At 45.4% G+C, this 20252-nt stretch overlaps 2 protein-coding genes across 7 annotated transcripts in view; one reads left to right on the top strand and one right to left on the bottom strand.

Moving 5' to 3' along the window:
* LOC112266889 (MAP/microtubule affinity-regulating kinase 4) overlaps positions 1 to 6604 on the top strand; it is a 62686-nt gene extending 56082 nt beyond the window's left edge. The window contains exons 16-17 of one of the 5 annotated variants that reach the window (XM_024444789.2): positions 472 to 516; positions 3801 to 6604. In XM_024444789.2, coding sequence (XP_024300557.1) covers positions 472 to 516; positions 3801 to 4134 — 379 coding nt within the window. In that variant the 3' untranslated portion in view covers positions 4135 to 6604. Of the gene's footprint in view, positions 1 to 471; positions 517 to 779; positions 1692 to 3800 lie in introns of those variants that run through there. The other 4 variants (XM_024444791.2, XM_024444794.2, XM_024444792.2 and 1 more) reach the window with 4 other exon arrangements.
* Positions 6605 to 6824: 220 nt separating this feature from the next.
* Positions 6825 to 10572, bottom strand: LOC112266890 (creatine kinase M-type). 2 transcript variants are annotated; one of them, XM_024444795.1, is made up of 8 exons: positions 10466 to 10572; positions 9156 to 9368; positions 8743 to 8897; positions 8438 to 8570; positions 8160 to 8331; positions 7896 to 8019; positions 7512 to 7701; positions 6825 to 7328 (listed from the first exon to the last, which is right to left on the bottom strand). In XM_024444795.1, exons 2-8 carry the CDS (start codon positions 9343 to 9345, stop codon positions 7150 to 7152), a joined length of 1143 nt encoding a protein of 380 aa, XP_024300563.1. In that variant the 5' UTR covers positions 9346 to 9368; positions 10466 to 10572; the 3' UTR covers positions 6825 to 7149. The 2 variants fall into 2 exon arrangements, with proteins under 2 accessions (XP_024300563.1, XP_024300564.1); XM_024444796.1 differs by having other exon boundaries at positions 9156 to 9365; positions 10466 to 10549.
* Between the last annotated feature and the right edge of the window lie 9680 nt (positions 10573 to 20252).

Below are 20252 nucleotides of genomic sequence, written 5' to 3'. Positions count from 1 at the left end.
ATGGGAGACACTGTTTGTGGTGCTTGAACAGCAGCGCCCCCTTGTGTGTGTGTTAGATGGATGTGTAATGGGACATCTCAAAACCTGTCCATACTTTAGTGGTAGTAGACATTGGGCGAACACCATGTGCTTTCATATGCTTTTTGTCCGAATTTATGGTACACATGTTCTACAAACCCACTGTCACGCATTGCAAGCAGTAGAAGCTTTCTAGTCTCTTGGCAGACACCCAAACCTGCCCCCAGTCCTTTCCTCTAAAATAGCTTTCTAGTGTGGCTTCAAAGTGTATGTTTTTATTTATTTCATTTCCTTGCATTTCGGAAGGTTGATGTCACTCTGGCTCTGATATGTTGGTGTTGTGGTTGATGTTGCCTTGCTGAGGGAAGCATTGGAATAGGAAGGGGAGGGAACAAGGGATATTTCTCTATTGGCTGATTCATTCCTAACACGCACCTTTGTCTTCCTCTTGAGGGTCACAGACGAACCTGAGAGAGTCTGCAGATCTCCGGTCACAAGGTGAGTGTATACAATACAGTATGTCCCACTGTGATGAGAACCTATTTAATTACTGGCCCAAGATCAGTTTCCCCAAACCCAGTTGTAACCACATTCATTATGATCACACAATGCAAAACTGACCCCAGACCAGCTAGTTAGTTGTGATGGATATCAATCAAAGACATTCTTTATCACTCCATGTCTGCCCACCATTGGGCAGTATGACAGCTCCAGGACCAGTAGTTACTAAAGGCATTTCTATTCTCTCCCTCACAATGTAGCCTCGGCTGCACAGTCTCTGGTCAGACAGTCTCTGGTTAAATCCAGCAGGTAAAGCTCAGAGCATGGGTCAATGCAGCATTAGCTCTAAATGCCCTTGGTGTGACTCGTAGATAGTAGATGTGGTACCCTGTGCTAGATGCCTGTGATTGAGTGCCTCTCTAATTATTTTCTGAAGTAGGCTCCTCGGTGTGTGATAATAACAATTTAAACTCCCCATCCTTTGACATGAACCTCATTCTCACTTACTCAAATTATTTGAATAAATTAATAAATACCCATAATGTAGACATGCCGAATACTTACGGAGCTTCCATTTCATAACTTCCAGTCTTAGTTGTGTTGGGTTGGTGGTGTGTGGATATAGTTGGTAAGTCATGCTGTTGAACTTGCCTATGTTTCCAAGAGTAGCACTAGTACTAGTGTTTGGTATCCTGGCTATGTCCACCCCCAAACCTACACCTACCTACACAGCAGATGTGTTTTTGCTAGCTTGTGACTGAGCAAGGTAAGATACCACCTCAAGCTGATTCTGTGACCCACCAGGACAGCATTCCAAGGAAACATTTCTGCTTTAAAATGTAAATAAATGCCAACTTAAATTAGCTGTGCAAACCACCAGGGCTGGGCTCAATTTCATTTCAATTCAGGAAGTACACTGAAATTCCAATTTTCTTCAATGCTTTTCAATGAGGATTTTTTAAAATTAGAATTGGAATTTGGTTTAATTTCTGAACTTACTGAATTGAAATGGAATTGACCACAACCCTGCCATCCAAAGACACCTCCAGAAGTACTAATGTAATGATAAGAATATACAGTGCATTCGGAACGTATTCAAACCCCCTTACCCTTTACCACATTTTGTTATGTTACAGCCTTATGCTAAAATTGATCAAATAATTTTTTCCCTCATCAATCTACACACAATACCCCGTAATGACAATGCGAAAACAGGTTTTTAGAAATGTTTGCTAATTTATTCAAACAAAAAAACAGAAATACCTAATAAACATAAGTATTCAGACACTTTGCTATGAGACTCAAAATTGAGGTCAAGTGCATCCGGTTTCCATTGATCATCTTTTAGATTTTTCTACATCTTGATTGGAGTCTACCTGTGGTAAATTCAATTGATTGGACATAATTTGGAAAGGCACACACCTGTCTATATAAGGTCCCACAGTTGACAGCACACGTCAGAGCAAAAACCAAGCCATGAGGTCAAAGGAATTGTCCGTAGAGCTCCGAGACATAATTGTGTCGAGGCACAGATCTGGGGAAGGACACCAAAAAATGTCTGCAGCATTGAAGTTCCCCAAGAACACAGTGGCCTCCATCATTCTTAAATGGACGAAGTTTGGAACCACCAAGACTCTTCCTAGAGCTGGCTACCCGGCCAAACTGAGCAATCGGGGGAGAAGGGCCTTGGTCAGGGAGGTGACCAAGAACCCGATGGTCACTCTGACAGAGCTTCAGAGTTTCTCTGGAGATGGGAGATCCTTCCAGAAGGACAACCACCTCTGCAGCACTCCACCAATCAGGCCTTTATGGTAGAGTGGCCAGATGGAAGCCACTCTTCAGTAAAAGGTACATGACAGCCTACTTGGTTTGCCAAAAGGCACCTAAATGACTCTCAGACCATGAGAAGCAAGATTCTCTGGTCTAATGAAATCAAGATTGAACTCTATGACCTGAATGCCAAGGTCACATCTAGAGGAAACCTGGCACCATCCCTATGGTGAAGTATGGAGGTTGCAGCATCATGCTGTGGGGATGTTTTTCAGCGGCTGGGACTGGGAGATTAGTCAGTATTGAGGGAAAGATGAACCAAGCACAGTACAGAGAGATCCTTGATGAAAACCTGCTCCAGTGCTCAGGACCTCAGACTGGGGCAAAGGTTCACCTTGCAACGGGACAAAGACCCCTAAGCACACAGCCAAGACAACGCAGGAGTGTCTTCATGACAAGTCTCTGAATGTCCTTGAGTGGCCCAGCCAGAGCCCGGACTTGAACCCGATCAGTCATCTCTGGAGAGACCTGAAAATAGCTGTGCAGCGACACTCCCCACCTAACCTGATAGAGCTTGAGTGGATCTGCGAAAAAGAATGGGAGAAACTCCCCAAATACAGGTGTGCCAAGGTTGTAGCATCATACCCAAGAAGACTCCAGGCTTCATTTTAATGCATTTGCAAACATTTAAAAAAAGATATGTTTTTGCTTTGTCATGGGGTATTGTGTGTAGATTGATGGGGGACTGTTTAATCAATTTTAGAATAAGGCTGTAACGTAGCAAAATGTGGAAAAAGTCAAGGGATCTGAAAACTTTCTGAATGCACCAAGCATACATCATTGAGTGGGGCAGGACTGTAGCCTGGTCTAATGAATGAGGTATGATGGTGCAGCATCACTTAGAATGCTGTTGCCTTGAAGAACACGTGTCCTCAAAAAGGTAAAATTGTGTTGTTGACTTGCCTAAATTGTGTCGCTGCCTAATATTCAATTTTGGTATCCTCTGAATTGTGCACCACAGATTTATTTTTCTAGAATTGTCTAAATTATGGCAGCATTTTAAGATGGCGATGCAGCTTGTGTGTGTTGTGGATGCTACATCCACTCTTCAGCGAAGACTGTTAAAAACATTTTCTATACTTTCATTTCTATTGGCCTTGTTATCTATTTTAATGAATTTCTATTGGCCTTGTTATCTATTTTAATGAATTTCTATTGGCCTTGTTATCTATTTTAATGAATTTCTATTGGCCTTGTTATCTATTTTAATGAATTTCTATTGGCCTTGTTATCTATTTTAATGAATTTCTATTGCTGTTGATAAATTAAGAGTAGTGGCTGTTAAACCAAACCCTATATGATACTAATCTATTTCTCCCCTGTCCCCTTCTTCCCTTCCACTCACCCACATTAATGCATTGTCTCACCCACACTCCACCTGCACCCTCTTCTGTCATTCAATCTCTCACCCCCACTCACTCCCCCACTCCCCACCCACTTTGCCCCTGCAGTCGCCATCTACCTGGGCATCAAAAAGCGGCAGAGCCCCGGACCCCCCGATGCGGCTGGGATGTGAGGGTGCGGAGCCCGCGGGACCCGGCGGAGGTGGTGCTGGCGTTGCGCGAGGCGGCCCAGGGCTGCGGCTGCCAGGTCCACCTGGCTGGGCCCTTCCTGCTCTCCTGCACCCACGGGGCGGCTGGCTCACGCGTGGCCTTCGAGGCTGATGTGTGCCAGCTGCCCGCAGGCCCCGCCGAGACCAGCGGCGTGCGCTTCAAACGGCTGTGGGGGGCACCGCTCGCCTTCCGGGACATCGCCACAAAAGTGTCTAAGGATCTGGAGCTCTGAGGGCGACAGGGGGTGGGGCAGAGGGCTTCTACACTGGACAGACTGACTGAGGGGGCGGGAGAAGGAGACGGGCAGAACCCGCTACCTCCACTGCCAACCTCGCCTCACCCCCGCCAAAGACCCGCTTCTGGTGCCACACTGACACGCAGACACACAGGCACGGATGGTCCGGGCCCGCCACTCACAGACCTATGACCTACAAACCCTGCTAAGGCACCTCAATATTATATGAATCTACGGAGTCAAGCAGTTCTTTTTTAATTCCATATTTGCAGATGAAGATATTTTTCGTCAATGTCGTTATGATTATATTTGTTGTCGTTCCTTTTTAACAGCTGCTATTTAAAAGGTTTTTTAATTTAGTTTTTCTTGTTTTCGCTTCAATGAGTGATTGACGCAGACTGAATGCATATTTAAGAAACAAGGGACCAGCCCTTTCCTAGACAGACCTCCAGGCTATAGAGCAGGGGTGTCAAACTCATTTTGCCCTGGAGGCCGCATTCAGTCTTCAACAAGGTCCGGAGGGCTGCATTGAAAATGTGTTATATTTCTTTGCAGTCAATTTTCCAAAAATAGTCCTCTACCCATAGTTTTTTTTAAATGATTATGCTTTAGCTTTAGACTGTCTAGCTTTATTTGGGAGATTATTAACAAGCTGGACACAGTCAATAAACTGTATGAATGTAGGTCCATTATCTTATCATTTCTACACAGTTTCAATTTGGTTGTAGTCATTTTAAAGTATACCATTGTTCTGTTTTGTTTTACTCAAACCCGCGGGCCAGATTGGACCCCCTCGCGCACCGAATCCTGCCCGCGGGCCGTATGTTTGACACCCCTGCTATATAGGGAGACATGCAGAAATGCAGAGACGGACAACAACAAAAAATGATGCTGTAAAACAAAATGCCAGATTCTTCTGCCCATCCATCGCGTCTGCTCAATTCTGTAAGACCCCCTCTGCTACTCTTGTCAAGTTTCATTTTGTGTTTTGTATATACCGGTATGTTGGTTACCAATGAGCAAAGCTGTCTGACTTCAATGTCCAAAACGGAGTAGGCGATGACTGCTCTTCTGAGCCACTAACCCTTTGATTTTCTGCGTTTCAGCAGGTAATGTACACAGGCATTCTACACGTTCTTCTGGGAGCACTTTTGGTTTAGCAATATCACCTCTTCAATTGTATTTCCTCTTAAATGGTACAGCACATCCACCAGGCCAAGATTCCAAACATGATTTGATATAAGCGGTGTTTAGTATAATGTTGGGGGACATCATTTGTCACATTTCAAGGAATCTCAATGGATCACTTTTGTATAAGATGACCCAAGATCGCGTAAAAAAAGAGAATTGGATCAACTCCTAATTTTCTGCTCAAAAAGAAAATAGTATCATTGATCACACAGACTATAAAAACTACAGCGATGCTTGTTGAATTGCATTCAGTATTTCAATTGGTCAGCAAAACAGGCTTCCCTTCTGGTAACCAATCAGCCTTCTGTATTCCTGAGTGACGTATGAGAGTGAGGTTGGTAGTTTAGAATGTGACCCTGGATGACGTTGTTGAAATCAACCCTGACACTCTTCTATAAATGAAGCACGCTCCCAAGCTCCTCACAATAGATCCAAGTCGGGTAGAGGGTCAAGGCCTGAGTGAGTGACTGTTTGTCACTGGCTTTGGTTTGCACCAATAAACAGTAATGGTCCTTGTCGCCTGGCAGTGGTCACAGCAGCAGACATGCCAGAACTTCATTCCCAGTTGGTGCAGTGAGCTGCAGTGGGCTCTTCTAAAAGCCCTCAGAACCATGTTTCTATTTTCTCAGCTCAGACTGTTGGTGTCGCTGAATGTTCCTCAACTCTTGTTTGCTGAAAGTCTGTCTGGTCTTTAAATGGCTCAAAGATTCATCAGCAGTGGATGTTCTCATTACAGAATGTGTTTGTCACTGTTCCAGTATGATGACATCTCTACAGTATGTAACATCCCAGTTATATTCCGAAACCTGTGACACCCCTGACCATCTTCGCCAGCCTGCCCAACACAATCTTCAGTAGTTTTCAAACTCCACCATTTTCCACCTTATTCCTTTTGGCAAAATGTATATTGCACACGTGTATGGCAGTATTACATAGTAATCCAGGACACTATGACTTCAGTTTGCCCGTTGCAAGGAATCATGGGAGTTTTTAGTTGCAACAGGTGGCCACAAATGTCTTAAAATGTGAAAGCTGTGATTTAGGGCAATTCTTTTGCAACTTTGCCCAAAATAGGACCTCTTGCCCAACAATTCCCTTCTGTATTGCTAAAAGCTTAGGACCATGCTTCAAGAGTAGGAAGTAGTTGTGCGTTTGAAGACGTCGCTGTTGTCGATAAAACGGGGTGCAACTATGGAAATTTACTGACCTGCAGTCCTGCATGTCTCCTGAGGAAAATTGTATGAAGCAAAAATAAATTTCTCCTTTCAAATTCTGACATTTTGGATCAAGTTTATTTTTGTTCTCAGTGGGGTTGATGTGGTGTCAATAGGCTGACAGATTGGTCATGTTATATGTTTGTTTATTGTACCATGGTTTTAGGGCATTTACGAGGCTGCTGTAGCGTGTGCACGTGGTGTGGGTGTGCGCCCACTGAGTGTGTGCGGGTGTGTATGTGGATGCACCGTGTGTTTCGAGACCATACATCAGACAGTGGGGTTGATTAACTGGGCCTTGTTTTATTTGCTCAATACATTTTACAACCAAAACAATGATTTCTAGATTAGGTGTATACACAAAGTAATGGCCCATGGCACTAGACTATGCGATGGTACTTTTGATCCCAGGAAAGAGCGGGAGAGATGGAAAGTGACCGTAGGAAGGAGAAAATAAATGATGAAGAGAAAGAATGAAGGATGGAAATAAAAGTTGGATCAGAGTGGAGTCTTTTTAGGAAAAGTCCAGGGAGGCAGTCTCCTGCCCACGTAACGACAAGGCTAGTCATTTTTATTATACAAAAAATACTGAAGCACAAGTACCGCTTTACTTCTGGGCGGGGATCATGCCATCGATGGCCTCTCCCTTCTCCAGCTTCTTCTCCATCTCCACCATGAGCTTGACGCCATCCACCACCATCTGCACCTGCTCCACCTCTGAGGAACCCAGACGATCAGCGTTGGAGATGTCGAAGGTTCCGCCCACGGAGGCAGTGTCCACACCACCTGCAGGCAAAGAGGTCAAAGGTGAATCTTCATAATTCTCTACACTGGTACTCAAATGGTGTACATGTCAGGTTAAATATGGCTTGGCTAGTCACCTCAGAGATCCATATGTAATGGCAATGTAATTACATTCTATGGACTATTGCATGAAGACTGTAAAGTGAGTTTGAGAGTAGCTCGTACCTGTGCCGCGCTTCTGCAGACGCAGCCTGGTCAGGATCTCCTCAAACTTGGCGTGTGTGCTCAGCTTGGGCAGCTTGACGTGCACGCCACCGCGCAGGCCAGTTCCCAGGTTGGAGGGGCAGGTCAGCACGTAGCCGAGATGCTCGTTCCACATGAAGCCGTGGTTGTGCTTCTTGAAGACCTCCTCAATCTGCACAAGGTGGAGAAAGACGAGACGAGAACGTTCCGGTGAGTGCGTTTTCAGGTGAGAATAGCCAACCGAAAGTGATGTGTGTTCGACTACTGACTATAAGAAAAGCCAGCTGCCATCGTTGTGAACGAGCAATAAATAACACTCTAGGTACGGACAGTGTGTCAGTCCTGTAGGCTCTGTGGCTAGCCTACCTTCTGCAGACCAACGCAGAAGCGTCTGAAGACCTCCTTCATGTTGCCTCCCTTCTCCATAGAGATGACACGCAGGTGATCCTCCTCATTCACCCAGACCAAGAAGCTCTTGGCATCGTTGTGCCTTCAGAAAGGAGGAAGTACGTATTACATGACACACCACTATGATACACCGTGGGACATACTGTACATACATTATCTGGTTTCACAAATGTTATTGTTTTGGTTCAGGTATTGGTATGGGCCTGAGTCCTGGGAACTTACCAGATTCCTCTTGCGTCTGGCCAGTCACGGGCCATACCAGCGGACAGCAGCAAGGGGGAGACGGGCTTGTCAAACAAGAAGTGGTCGGCGATCAGCTGATCCTGCTCGGCATCGGTCATGGCGTTCAGGGGGTAGTACTTTCCCTTGAACTCACCATCCAGTGTGGCCAGGGCTGAGGGGAGAGAGACATACACATGAGATTGACATGGTCGTGCTCCATGGCAGCACAGCTGACCCTGATTTATAGTGCTGATTTTACTGAGTGCTCAGACACTTACCCTCAATGGACAGTTTCTCAACCATTCTGCGCTCGCCACGGCTGTTGTGGGGGGGCAGGGTGTATCCCTTGATGCTGCGTCCGGTACGCACACGGCTGGACAGGACGTAGGCGGGGTCAAGATCATCACCTCCCTGCAAACGGGGAAATTAATGTTATTTCACTCTAGACATATAACTCATTCAAATGCGGTCTAGTCACCACAGTCCACTGCAGCCTTATATATTAGCTTAAAAAAAATCAAGCTTGCAAAAGGATCAACGCCAATGTAGAAATGTGTTTGTCATGGCCACTTTCTTCACTCACCTTCAGGTTCTCGAAGTTCAGGTCGGTCTTGTGCTTGTCGGTGGGCTTGTAGCCTCCGTGACGGTCGGAGATGATGGGGTCGAACATATCCTTAAAGACATCGTAGCACTCTTCATCACCAGCAACGCAGCCGACGGTCATGATGAAGGGGTGTCCTGCAGACAGAAAGAGAATAAGTGAGAACTATTGCCACAGGAAAACTACATGTAACAGGCAACACAACAAAGTGCACTACCAACAAAGTGCACGAGCAACAGTCTCATTTTTCATGCCAATAGTGTATAAGTTAATATCACTAAGAATATTTTGCTTTGAGGTGCCCTTATCAGCCACCAATCAGAGCTGATCATGCCTATCCTGTGACCTCACAGGGCCCTGACGGGTCTTCCTGTGTGTGTGCTTCCGAATCTTACCAGGGTTGTCCACACCGGTCTGGGTGCAGTCGTCCAGGGTGAAACCGGAGGGGGTAGACTTGCTCCTCAGCTTTTTGTACATGTCCTTGGTCAGCACCTTGGCCATGTGGTTGTTGTGCAGGGAGAGGTCTGGGAACTCCTCTTCTTCTGAGAATTTCATCTTATAGTCATTATGGCAGTTCTTCGTCATGATTGCAGCTCTCTTTTGTCCTGCTAAAAGGAGGGGGGGAAGAAGTGTGAATATATGTAGGATGATCTGGCACACAGTAACGAAAGCCCTCCCAACTAAATATTCAAGAATGGTGAAAGAAAAATATCTTGCCTAGCAACAGAATTGTGCCACAATTTGTAAAAGAGAGCATGATGGGTTTTCAGAAAAGAAATCACAAGGAACTGTCCTAGCAATGGCCTAACAAAGCAACACATACCACTAAATGTACCATCTTTTGGGTTTTGTAGTAATGATCCTAGTGTCTTATCTATCAGTGTCCTGACCCCCTCCAGCCACTGTCTCATAATTTCACAGAGTGACAGGGGTGTGATCTACGTGCTTTATGCACTTAGCAGCAGAAGGTATTTTTAGACCAGGCCATCCACTCTACACCCTCTTGCTGTGGCTATACTCTGACACTGGCATGCAAGCCACCTTCCCATTCCTTCAAGGGAAACACCATCACGGGAGCCTAGTCTGGCTACCCCCCAGTAGGCGGTACCAGAGAGTTCCAGAGACTGACTTGATTCATTCTCCGGTCATTAGCACATCTGACCTTCATATCAGAATGAATAGGATCACAGAATAAAAACATCAGCACTACAAACATGCTGAGGAACAATTGCAGACATTATAGAAATTCAATACTTCACATTGTATGTTTTTTTTCTGCAAAATATCTAAAATGACTCTGTCATCTATAGATCACCACTGGTAACAAATCAACCAGCCACTGTTCTGGGACTATCCTTACTCTACAACAGCCGTTAGTGATCATTGCTGTTTTCAAACCAGTGCTCTCTTTTACGACCAAAACTTTTAACAAAGTTACAGTTTGCACTCAAGAGGATGATGAGTAAAAACGCATAAGTAGTAATATATCTTCCATTTTAGGAAACGCTGCATGAAAAGGAAGAGAGGTCCAATGCAAAAAACAAGATTAACCGATTTCAGGATTCCAAGTGGTGCAGCGACGGAGAGGTTTCAATTGCCTAGTGTTTGTTTAAAATTCCTCTTTTCTTTTTGTGCTGTTTTTCAGGAGTTCTCCTGATTTCTACTTAAAGCCATTTTCCAGAAGCTCGCTGCCTAGTAGGTTTACCTGCACAGAAGAAAAGAAGGAGGTAATGTTCCTGGGATCCACCAAAGCCAATATAGGGGTTGCCCAACTTTGACAGGTGTTAAACCTTAGCTTATATACCCAGACCTTTGCACCCATTGGCTGGTTTGTCTCTGAATTCTCTCAATCGATTGGACAGTCACAACCCCCGATGTCCAGTTGAGTTTCTAAAAGGCAAGAACTTACATCACAACACCCGAGACGGTATAACAGCTGTGCCTACCCCCTGAATGGCAACGTCCCCCGCCTCCTCTTATTAGCTAGTTGAGGTGAAGGGGGTTGAAAGACACAGTTGAAGTAAAGCGACAGTTGTAAAAAAACACTTTCTCCGTGGACACTTATGTAAGTGTTCACACTGAGAGATTGAGGGATCCTGGGGAACAAATAACTACTAAACTCAGCAAAAAAAGAAAGGTCCCTTTTTCAGATCCCTGTCTTTAAAAGATCATTTGTAAAAATCAAAATAACTTCACAGATCTTCATTGTAAAGGGTTTTTAAACAATGTTTCCCATGCTTGTTCAATGAACCATAAACAATTAATGAACATACACCTTTTGGAACAGTCGTTAAGAAATTAACAACTTTCAGACGGTAGGCAATTAAGGTCACAGTTATTTAGGACACTAAAGAGGCCTTTCTGCTGACTCTGAAAAACACCAAAAAGAGAGATGACCAGGGTCCCTACTCATCTGCGTAAACGTGCCGTAGGCATGCTGCAAGGAGGCATGAGGACTGCAGATGTGGCCAGGTCAATAAATTGCAATGTCCGTACTGTGAGAAGCCTAAGACCACGCAGTGGCTGCAGTGGCAGACCACGTGTAACAACACCTGCACAGGATAAGTACATCCGAACATCACACCTGCAGGACAGGTACAGGATGACAACAACAACTGCCCGAGTTACACCAGGAACGCACAATCCCTCCATCAGTGCTCAGACTGTCCTCCGCAATAGGCTGAGAGGCTGGACTGAGGGCTTGTAGGACTGTTGTAAGGCAGGTCCTCACCAGACATCACCGGCAACTACGTCGCCTATGGGCACAAACCCACCATCGCTGGACCAAACAGGACTGGCAAAAAGTGCTCTTCACTGACGAGTCGAGGTTTTGTCTCACCAGGGGTGATGGTCAGATTTGCATTTATCATCAAAGGAACGAGCGTTACACCGAGGCCTGTACTCTGGAGTGGGATTGATTTGGAGGTGGAGGGTCCGTCATGGTCCTCCACCTGTAATGCCCATCATTCGACGATAAATGCACATCTGATCATCACCCCTGGTGAGACAAAACCGCGACTCGTCAGTGGAGTACTTTTTGGCAGTTCTGTCTGGTCCAGCGACAGCGGTGTGTCACAGCATGATTGGACTGAGCTTGTTGTCATTGCAGGCAATCTCAACGCTATGCGTTACAGGGAAAACATCCTCCTCCCTCATGTGGTACCCTTCCTGCAGGCTCATCCTTACATGACCTGCCAGCATGACAAGACCATCTGTAAGAGGTGCGTGACTGGCTGCAGGGAAGTCAGGCGCAGGAGAGCAGAACTGGGTAATAACCGGAGCAGTTTAATAAGAAAAAAACCAACGGCACACAGAACAACAAAATATGGGTACAAAATAACCCGGCGTGAACCAGTCAGAGTGCACAAACACTTTACAACAAACAATTTCACACACAGACATGGGGGGAACAGAGGATTATATACAGGACAAGTAATGAGGGAATGTAAACCAGGTGTGTGGGAAAACAAGACAAAACAAATGGAAAATGAAAGATGGATCAGCGATGGCTAGAAGACCGGTGACGTCGACCTCTGAATGCCGCCCGAACAAGGAGAGGAACCGACTTCGGCGGAAGTCGTGACAGCACCAGCAATACTGCTCGTTCTGTGTGTGATTTCCTGCAAGACAGGAATGTCAGTGTTCTTCCATGACCAGTGAAGAGCCCGGATCTCAATCCCATTGAGCACGTCTGGGACCTATTGGATCAGAGGGCTAGGGCCATTCCCCCCAGAAATGTCCGGGAACTTGCAGGTGCCTTGGTGGAAGAGTGGGGTAACATCTCACAGCAAGAACTGGCAAATCTGGTGCAGTCCATGAGGAAGAGATGCACTGCAGTACTTAATGCAGCTGGTGGCCACACCAGATACTGACTGTTACTTTTGATTTTGACCCCCCCCCTCCCTTTGTTCAGGGACACATTATTCCATTTCTGTTTGTCACATATCTGTGGAACTTGTTCAGTTTTGTTTCAGTTGTTGAATCTTATGTTCAAAGAAATATTTACACATGTTAAGTTTGCTGAAGGTAAACGCAGTTGACAGTGAGAGGACGTTTCTTTTTTTGCTGACTTTGTCTAAAAGCATCTGCTAAATGGCATATATTATATTACTAGTTGTGGGTTTTCATGGGAGTTCTCCCCTACAGTCATTGGAGCTCCCTCTCATTCATCTGTAGTGTGTTTGGTGTGTATTCCCACCCCCTTGGTCCTTGAATCAGTCAAATGAATATGATTTTGCATAGGAATATGGTTGTGGTCCCTTGAGAGAGATGGAGAACAGGAAGAGGAGAAAGGAGAAAGCCACTTCATTGAGCATTTCATAAACAATACCTGACAATATCAACCACAAACTGGAACTGTGTGACACACTCCACTTGGATTCAGAGCAATTGGTCTTCGCAGAGGTTTTTGTTGAAGCTCATAGTCAATCAAGGCTTAATGTGATTTCACACAAGGTTTAACAATTTTAACGAGGAGATTGTTTAAAACAAGTCTTCCGCACAGTGCCACTGTGTCTCCCAGCTCAATGACTAGACGGAATGAACAAGTGGCACAGTGTTAGTCTGATGTAAACAGGCCTATTTTGGGTGAATTTAACAAACTAGTGCTTTTCTTAATATCAAGAATTGCTAAGGTCCAAATGTTGGTGAAGATGATTCTATCAGAAATTATATCTTATATTTGCTGATATTTTTACTAGTCTCCCTCTTTTCCTTTGTCCGTCTTCACAGTATCCTTCATATTCCCATCCAGTTTGATCAGGGATGCCAGTATAGAACATTCCACTGTCTTTATACCTTGACACAACCTAGTTGGCGAATGTTACCACTTTTTGGCTTTAACGGTTATCATTGGTTTTCTACAGACAGGCTCGGGAGGGGGGCATCTTCTTTCGTCTCTATTATCAGATGAGAATAGTGAGAACTACAACTGTAATATTGAGCTTTGGCATGAATCACTAGATGACTAGGGGCGGCTAGATCGAATCCCCGAGCTGCCACGGTAAAAATCTGTCGTTCTGCCCTTGAACAAGGCAGTTGAACCACTGTTCCTAGGCCGTCATTGTAAATAAGAATTTGTTCTTAACTGACTTGCCTAGTTAAACAAATAAAAAATGACGATGCTAAAAAGTCCAACACACACTAGCAGAGCTGTTGCTGTATATATATATATATATTATTTTTTTTCACCTTTATTTAACCAGGTAGGCTAGTTGAGAACAAGTTCTCATTTACAACTGCGACCTGGCCAAGATAAAGCGTAGCAGTGTGAACAGACAACACACAAAAGGGTGAAAGTCCCTTACTCACAAATCCATGCTGGCCACCCTTTGCTTTTGTGCCAACCATTCTGTCAGGACACATCTCCCAACTGTGCTAGATAATATATGCCTTCGTTTCTATTTCTAGCAGCATGCCAGGGCCCTGCCAAAGAAAGATACTGTGTCCCCATGGGGTGATAGTCATAACAAACATGCACACACAGAAGAAGAATAAGGTGTCTTTCTTTGGTTGGAAGTACAGCATAAGATTTAATTGAAAGCATCTACTGTCTACAACCAAAGTTTGCTGAAGCAGATTTAAAGACCGTAAGAGTGATAGAGGTTGATTGGCAAGACCTCTTACACAGTATGTATTATCAAAAGTATTATTAAGTTGATCATTACAAAATTCGGTCAAAATTCAGTCTTGTATGGAAAATTAACCTTACATAATACAAAAAGCAAATTGGCAGTGGTTTTATACACTGCTCAAAAAAATAAAGGGAACACTAAAATAACACATCCTAGATCTGAATGAATGAAATAGTTTTATTAAATACTTTTTTCTTTACATAGTTGAATGTGTTGACAACAAAATCACACAAAAATGATCAATGGAAATCAAATTCATCAACCCATGGAGGTCTGGATTTGGAGTCACACTCAAAATTAAAGTGGAAAACCACACTACAGGCTGATCCAACTTTGATGTAATGTCCTTAAAACAAGTAAAAATGAGGCTCAGTAGTGTGTGTGGCCTCCACGTGCCTGTATGACCTCCCTACAACGCCTGGGCATGCTCCTGATGAGATGGCGGATGGTCTCCTGAGGGATCTCCTCCCAGACCTGGACTAAAGCATCCGCCAACTCCTGGACAGTCTGTGGTGCAACGTGGCGTTGGTGGATGGAGCGAGACATGATGTCCCCGATGTGCTTAATTGGATTCAGTTCTGGGGAACGGGCGGGCCAGTCCATAGCATCAATGCCTTCCTCTTGCAGGAACTGCTGACACACTCCAGCCACATGAGGTCTAGCATTGTCTTGCATTAGGAGGAACCCAGGGCCAACCGCACCAGCATATGGTCTCACAAGGGGTCTGAGGATCTCATCTCGGTACCTAATGGCAGTCAGGCTACCTCTGGCGAGCACATGGAGGGCTGTGCGGCCCCCCAAAGAAATGCCACCCTACACCATGACTGACCCACCGCCAAACATGCTGGAGGATGTTGCAGGTAGCAGAACGTTCTCCACGGCGTCTCCAGACTCTGTCACGTCTGTCACATGTGCTCAGTGTGAACCTGCTTTCATCTGTGAAGAGCACAGGGCGCCAGTGGCGAATTTGCCAATCTTGGTGTTCTCTGGCAAATGCCGAACGTCCTGCAAGGTGTTGGGCTGTAAGCACAACCCCCACCTGTGGACATCGGGCCCTCATACCACCCTCATGGAGTCTGTTTCTGACCGTTTGAGCAGACACATGCACATTTGTGGCCTGCTGGAGGTCATTTTGCAGGGCTCTGGCAGTGCTCCTCCTGCTCCTCCTTGCACAAAGGCGGAGGTAGCGGTCCTGCTGCTGGGTTGTTGCCCTCCTACGGCCTCCTCCACGTCTCCTGATGTACTGGCCTGTCTCCTGGTAGCGCCTCCATGCTCTGGACACTACGCTGACAGACACAGCAAACCTTCTTGCCACAGCTCGCATTGATGTGCCATCCTGGATGAGCTGCACTACCTGAGCCACTTGTGTGGGTTGTAGACTCCGTCTCATGCTACCACTAGAGTGAAAGCACCGCCAGCATTCAAAAGTGACCAAAACATCAGCCAGGAAGCATAGGAACTGAGAAGTGGTCTGTGGTTATCACCTGCAGAACCACTCCTTTATTGGGGGTGTCTTGCTAATTGCCTAAAATTTCACATGCTGTTGTGAAAATGGAATAGACAACAGGTGGAAATGAATTGTCAATCAGTGTTGCTTCCTAAGTGGACAGTTTGATTTCACAGAAGTGTGATTGACTTGGAGTTACTTTGTGTTGTTTAAGTGTTCCCTTTATTTTTTTGAGCAGTGTATAACATTATTTTGAGATGTTCAGCAGTAGTATGAGATGTTGCAGGTGCCTTGTGTCTGAGATCTATTACATATCAGTAGTGCAATTACTGACAGATATTAAATCAAAGAGAGCCCATGTGACAACAAAATTGTTGGTGGGTGTGACGCAAACACTACTAATCCCTCCCATTATGCAAAGTAGAAGGCAAGAGAAGCTAAGCTCAGTACTTATTGATGTGCTCAGGGGTTTTCTATTGCAACGCTACTGAGGGGTCCTGGTCATAGCAATGTAATAAATAACCAAATGTGTGATGACTCAATGACCAGGTTCATATTTCTTAATGAGGGAAGTGGAATGTGTCTCTGCAATATGTTTCAAGCTTGCTATTCTCTGTGGTACAAGGAAGATGCGACTTTGATACACATGGGAATATCTTTGGTTTGTCATTATGAAGCTGAACTATGAATTTCCAGAGGCAAGGAGTCAAAGAAATTTGACTTTGCTTGGGAAGTAATCTCATACAATGTCATGGGCATTAATATGGAGCTGCTATAAACAGCCTCCACTCTTCTGGGAAGGCTTTCCACTAGATGTTGGAACATTGCTGCGGGGACTTGCTTCCATTCAGCCGCAAGAGCATTAATGAGGTTGGGCACTGATGTTGGATGATTAGGCCTGGCTCGTAGTAGGCGTTCCAATTCATCCCAAAGGTGTTAGGTAGGGTTGAGGTCAGAGCTCTGTTCAGGCCAGTCAAGTTCTTCCACAACGATCTCGACAAACCATTACTGTATGGACCTCGCTTTGTGCACCGGGGCATTGTCATGCTGAAACAAGAAATGTCCCCAAACTGTTGCCACAAAGTTGGAAGCACAGATTTCCCTTCACTGGAGCTAAGGGGCCTAGCATGGACCATGAAAAACAGCCCCACACCATTATTCCTCCTCCACCAAACTTTACAGTACTATGCATTCAGGCAGGTAGTGTTCTCCAGACATCCGCCAAACCCTGATCTGTTCTTCGGACTGCCAGATGGTGAAGCGTGATTCATCATTCCAGAGTACGCGTTTCCACTGCTCCAGAGTCCAATGGCGGCAAACTTTACACCCCTCCAGCTGATGCTTGGCATTGCGCATGGTGACCTTAGGCTTGTGTGCGGATGCTCGGCCATGGAAACCCATTTCAAGAAGTTCCCGACAACAGTTCTTGTGCTGAAATTGCTTCCAGAGGCAGTTTGAAACTCGGTAGTGAGTGTGACAGACAATTGTTATGCTTTAAGCGCTTCAGCACTCGACGGTCCCGTTCTGTGAGCTTGTGTGGCCTACCACTTCACGGCTGTAGCTCCTAGATGTTTCCAGTTCACAAAAACAGCACTGACAGTTGACCAGGGCAGCTCTAGCAGGGCAGAAATTTGACGAACTGTCTTGTCGGAAAGGTGGCATCCTATGACGGTGTCACGTTGAAAGTCACTGAGATTTTCAGTAAGGCCATTCTTCTGCCAATGTTTGTCTATAGAGATTGCATGGCTGTGTCCTCGATTTCACACACCTGTCAGCAACAGGTGTGGCTGAAATGGACAAATCCACTCATTTGAAAGGGTGTCCACATACTTTTGTGTATATAGTGTATGTTGGGAAATCTGGTCTAGACTTTATTTTCCTTATCCATTATTATTAATTTTCATGAGTCTTGTTAAACTACGTAGAATTTCAGGAAATGAGCTTCAAAACAACAGTCTCCTAGGACCCTCAAATTAAACAAAATCAAGCTGGTGGTGTATTTAATATAGGCTATCTCAATGAATCAATCAAATGTATTTATGAAGCCCTTTTTACATCATAAGAGATGTCACAAAGTGCTATACGGAAACCCAGCCTAATACCCCAAACAGCAAGCAATGTAAATGTAGAAGCACGGTGGCTAGGGAAAACTCCCTAGAAAGGCAGGAAGATGGCCATTTAAGTACATGGCCATTTAAGGCCAGATTGTTCTTCAAGATGTTCAAACGTTCATGGATGACCAGCAGGGTCAAATAAAAATCAGTGGTTGTAGAGGGTGCAACAGGTCAGTACCTCAGGAGTAAATGTCAATTGGCTTTTCATAGCCGAGCATTTAGAGGTCGAAAACAGCAGGTCTGGAACAATGTAGCACGTCCGGTGAACAAGTCAGGGTTCCTTAGCGGCAGGCAGAACAGTTGAAACTGGTGCAGCAGCATGAGCAGGTCTACTGGGGACAGCCAGGAGTCATCAGGCCAGGTAGTCCTGAGGCTCAGGTTCTCCAGGAGGGGAGGGACAGAGAATTAGAGGGAGAATACTTCAATTCAAAATAATAAATGGGGGAAAGGTTTGGGAACCCCTGCTCTAAACCCTTTGTTGTTGAAAGGAACAGCAGAGAAGCAACTAGACAGGTTTAAGTCTGTGTGTGCATGTGTACATGTATGTATGTGCAGTGAGAATGGGGGGGTACTCTCAGTGCCCTGACTCTAAGTCAGGTGTGTCAAACAGATGGTTTGAGTAAAAATAAATAAAAAATGACTAAAACCAAATCTAAACTAGTTTCTTGACTGTGTCACTTTTAATCACAGAAATGAAGCTAGACAGTCAGGGAGCATTGGAAATTACAAAAACGATTGATAGAGGACAATTTGTTGCTAATTTTGACGGCGAGGAAATATACCATATTTTCAGTTCAGCCCTCCAGACCTTGTTGAAGACCCAATGGGGCCTCCGGGGGAAAATGAGTTTGACACCCCTGCTCTAAGCCAATGCTCAGGGTCCAGTTTCACAGCTGTGCCGTGCCTATCCTCCCCTAACATGACTGACCAAATTAGTCTCTGTCCATGTCCCCATGCCCCTCCCGTGTGCCCCTGTCAACCTCATAAATCCCTCCATGATTAATGCACCATGGTCAACAGCATTACCATGACTGCATGTTGGGCACCATTCACTTCTGCAGCTTATTTGAGGTTCCCTTTTCAAATTTTCATCAACCAATCAATAAAACACATTCAATCAGTCATTTAATTTGTCTTGGTCTTGATATTTGTAGTTTTGCCTTTTCAGTTTTGACCATGTAGAACAAAATACACCTACATGCTGAACACTGTCCATGCATAGGTTTTATGTTTTTACTATTCCCGTGTTATTCTGCATTACGTCTACACACCTGCTCTGCCCACTGAGGCCTCCATGACACATGCTGGTCTCTCCACCAGGGTGCCTGGGCCCTGCTTGTCTCTGTGCTGGTTTGAAGCCAGACCAGACAGGTTCTGCTTGTCTCTTTGCTGGTGTGAAGCCAGACCAGAAGCCAGACCAGACAGGTTCTGCTTGTCTCTGTGCTGATGTGAGGCCAGACCAGACAGGTTCTGCTAGTCTCTGTGCTGGTTTGAAGCCAGACCAGAAGCCAGACCAGACAGGTTCTGCTTGTCTCTTTGTAGTGTGAGGCCAGACCAGAAGCCAGACCAGACAGGTCCTGCTTTTCTCTATGCTGGTGTGAAGCCAGACCAGACAGGTTCTGCTTGGTGAGGATTCACTGAGGAGACGATAGAGAAGGAAAAGAGGAGACAGAGTGAAGCACTCTGGGCCAGCCTGCCACTTTATCCTCTCTCTGGCTCCAGCTGCCTGGGCTGGCAGACAGGATGAACAGTTATATAAAGCTAGCAGCAGCTTGAGGAACAGCGGGGACGGGACAGTGGTCCCCGTGAACTAATAAGACGCGCCCTAAGGCCCTGCTGTGGAAGCGCCAGGGAGCAGCAAGGGAACCGGGAGGAAGTGAAAAGGGGGAAGGGTCTCCACACACAAGACAACTGCTCCTCATTGCACCTTGTGTTTAACAGAGCGCCCGTGTGATCGGAATGTGTACGTGTTTACCGCAGAGGCGGCCGGTGGGAGGAGCTATAGGAGGATGGCTCATTGTTATGGCTGGAATGGAATGGAGGCAAGCACGTTGTTTGATGTGTTTGGTACCATTCCATTCCAGCCATTAAAATGAGCCGTCCTCCTATAGCTCCTCCCACTAGCCTCCGCTGGTGTACCATGTATGTGTGTGTGTGTGTGTACGTGTGTGTGTGTGTGCACAACAAAGTATTTATGTATTTTTGTATGTGACGAAGTGTTCAAGTGCTGCTATGTGTGAAGAGTGAAATATGTTAGTAGAGTGACAGTTGCTAACTTCATAGTCCCCAGGTCCAAAA

The sequence above is a fragment of the Oncorhynchus tshawytscha genome, linkage group LG14, assembly GCF_018296145.1.
Source record: "Oncorhynchus tshawytscha isolate Ot180627B linkage group LG14, Otsh_v2.0, whole genome shotgun sequence".
In the NCBI taxonomy this organism is placed as follows: Eukaryota; Metazoa; Chordata; class Actinopteri; order Salmoniformes; family Salmonidae; genus Oncorhynchus; species Oncorhynchus tshawytscha.
The sequence above is the reverse complement of the archived record's forward strand: the minus strand, read 5'-3'. Positions and strand labels throughout refer to the sequence as shown.

Coding starts and splice junctions, on each gene's coding strand:
- LOC112266890 (XM_024444795.1), bottom strand. CDS start 9,345: ATGACGAAGAACTGCCATAATGACTATAAGATGAAATTCTCAGAAGAA. Junction 8,898..9,155: donor GACCGGTGTGGACAACCCTG/GTAAGATTCGGA, acceptor TTCTGTCTGCAG/GACACCCCTTCATCATGACC. Junction 8,020..8,159: donor CCAGACGCAAGAGGAATCTG/GTAAGTTCCCAG, acceptor TCCTTTCTGAAG/GCACAACGATGCCAAGAGCT.